General features: G+C 43.7%; 1 protein-coding gene across 1 annotated transcript in view; it reads left to right on the top strand.

Moving 5' to 3' along the window:
• The first annotated feature begins 86 nt into the window (after window positions 1-86).
• Window positions 87-2,822, top strand: part of LOC107686151 (hormonally up-regulated neu tumor-associated kinase homolog A-like) — a 15,216-nt gene continuing 12,480 nt past the window's right edge. The window contains exon 1 of the mRNA XM_016483031.1: window positions 87-679. Coding sequence (XP_016338517.1) covers window positions 428-679 — 252 coding nt within the window. The 5' untranslated portion in view covers window positions 87-427. The remainder of the gene's footprint in view (window positions 680-2,822) is intronic.

Raw genomic sequence — 2,822 nt, 5'->3', positions numbered from 1 at the left:
GGATTTTCTAGCAAATAAGAAACGCCCCCACCTCGTGCCGCGAAACTAACTTCAATCAACAAATGTGAGAGAGTCGGCACTCGGCCGTCAGACACTCACTTACTTCTCACTCAGATACAGAGAGGTGCTGGGAAATTAGCTTAATCATACGGAGACGTCCGCATGTTATTACGACGTTTTGGTCATTTGATTTAGATTAGGACCGAGTGGCTTTATTCATAATCCCATGACGAATGCAATACTTACGTAAAACTATTACAATCTTAAAGTTTGCGTATTGACAGCCAGCTGAGCCTAACAGGTGGTGCGTGTGTCAGGGTTTAGTATTAGAGACAGGGATTCAGATGTCCCATTCTCACAGAGGTCTTCTTAGCAAGCAGTAACAGTAGATTCAGAGGACAACAGGTTTTGTTCAACAGGCGCAGGGATGTCCGATGCAGGAACAGACATGCGGACGGACAGCGGGAGGATGTTGGGGGTGAAAGCTCCTCTGGCTCCCGCAGGAACAGAAGACACCCCTCCTTCGTCTCTGAGCAGCGGTCTGAGCAGAGGTCAAGCTGACATCCTCCGAAACTTTTACCCCACGAAAAGAGTTGGGAATTATCTGATCGGCAGGAAGCTGGGAGAGGGCTCATTCGCCAAAGTGCGAGAGGGGCTTCACGCGATCACCGGCGAGAAGGTGAGAAGATCCAGTGTGCCTCGCTTTGACGCGTGTTAGCTTACTTCTATCTAAATGACACTGTAAAATCGCATATTGATAGTGTTTTCAATATACAGGTATACAATTTGTTTACAACATTCTATAAGCAAACGAAGAAGAACGCATAAAACATCCAGTCAATATACATTAGTCTGAATCCATCCAAGACCATGACTTTTGCATTTGTTATTTGCTGCATTTAGTTTGTCTATTTATTCATATCATTGTCTGAATAAGAAATTGTTAGCTGAAAAAATAAGTCCAAACTGTTTAAAATCCAGCCTATACATCAATGCTGTTGCATTTGTTATTTATACTACAGCTAGTTCATCTATTTGTTCATATTGTATGAATATGAAAACTGCAAGTTAAAGAGAAATAACATCCGTCTAAATTGTTTTGGTCAACTGACTTCCCCTCTCCGCTCAGTGTCTATGGCAGGCAAAGGACCATGCCTTGAATGCACTGTAATATGTTATTTAGTGATTCATTCTAAAACAAATGTTTACTGTCAATGTTAAGTTAAAAGCTGTCAGTTTATGTTGTCTTTGGGTGGCGAAGAATGTCAGAAACACCATCCCCTGATCATCAGGTTGAGTCGAGTTGTTTCTCACTGGTCTCATGTTCATCATCACGAAAATGGTAACAGAGACAATCCTTGAGCCTGTTTGCATTCAGGTGTCTGTATTAATCTCAGATTACCCCAAAGAAAGTCTGCAGCCATTCAGAATGAATGGAGAAATATTTATAATCTATAATATTTTTTCACTTCTACATATCAGCAAAAGGTATGCTCAGTATGTGAAATCTAGTTACTAGGGTGTGTTTGTTTATTAACATTTGTTTGCTGACTCTGCATGGCACTTTCTCTTTGAGTGGGGCATGATTTTCTTTATAACGGGCTGCTGTCTTCCTTGGAATGACATGCTATGGGGTGTAGCTGGTATTCGCATGTAGAAAAAAAAAGTTGATTGCACTTCCAGTGAATGACCTGAAATACCTTCTTAGCATATTAGGGATTTGTTCAGCCTTCTTGCCTCCTTTCACTGTTGCTGTGGGAAGGAGAAGAGGTCTGTCCCGGGCGATGATGCAAACGCTAGCAATCACAAAGAGAAGCAAGGCTGCCTCGTGCTTCTCGTCTCCTGCCTTGCTCTCGTTCTCTGACATCACCTAGAAAAACAGACAGGGAGAGGCGGGGCTCGTGATCAGTGGACAATAGCACATGCTTCCCCCATGTATGTTGTGAGCATATCTAACCCACTTTCACCCTCGCCGCCTTTGTCTGCCGGAGAGAAAAACAACACGTTAGTCTGAGGCTCTGGAGGTCCCGCCCACCACCCCCTTTTAACCGTCGACCACCAATGGCCCCCATCAACAATGCTGGCAAAACAGGGTGGTTAAGATCCAGTAATGTCGGATTAGTATTTTAGGGGATTGTTTAGGGAGGGGATTCTGCCCTTTTTTCTCGGTACGTCTTTTAATATGCAAGTAATTGATCCAATTATCTTCTCAATTGGCCATGTATGACCGGTTTAGTTTCTTGTTTCTTTTTGTACCTAATGATTTGTGGTTGCACGGCAGGTCACCTCTTGAACCCTCCTCACTCGGGGGGCGGGGGGCTCTTTTATCAAGGCTATTGTAACAGCATACAGAGGGACTTTCAACCCAGGACAAAGAAATCCTGTTTGATAAAGAACAAAGACCCTGGGTTTGTGGGGGGGGGTGGGGGGGGGGTTGGGCTCTGTTTGACTCAATGTTTATACAGCATTAGTCGTTTACGGCATGTTGGTGACAAATGGGTGGCATTAACAAGCCATTTGGAGATTTTTCCTTCAATTGGAAGTGTTGCAGTGGCTACACATAGGTAATTTGTCCTTATCACTCCCCCACCAAGTCCTCTACAGGATCTCAGGGTCGAACATTCAACCCTTGAGACGTGAGGAGACAGGCAAATAAGAGTCCTGTCTGTCTTAGTCTGGCTTGCCTCACCTGTTCAGAGCTGTTAGAATAATTCTGTACATCCACTAAACACTCCAGTTGTGTTTTATACAGTGGGTACGGAAAGTATTCAGACCCCCTTAAATTTTTCACTCTTTGTTATATTGCAGCCATTTGCTAAAAT

This window comes from Sinocyclocheilus anshuiensis, unplaced genomic scaffold (assembly GCF_001515605.1).
Source record: "Sinocyclocheilus anshuiensis isolate Anshui unplaced genomic scaffold, SAMN03320099.WGS_v1.1 scaffold437, whole genome shotgun sequence".
Lineage (NCBI taxonomy): Eukaryota > Metazoa > Chordata > Actinopteri > Cypriniformes > Cyprinidae > Sinocyclocheilus > Sinocyclocheilus anshuiensis.
The sequence above is the reverse complement of the archived record's forward strand: the minus strand, read 5'-3'. Positions and strand labels throughout refer to the sequence as shown.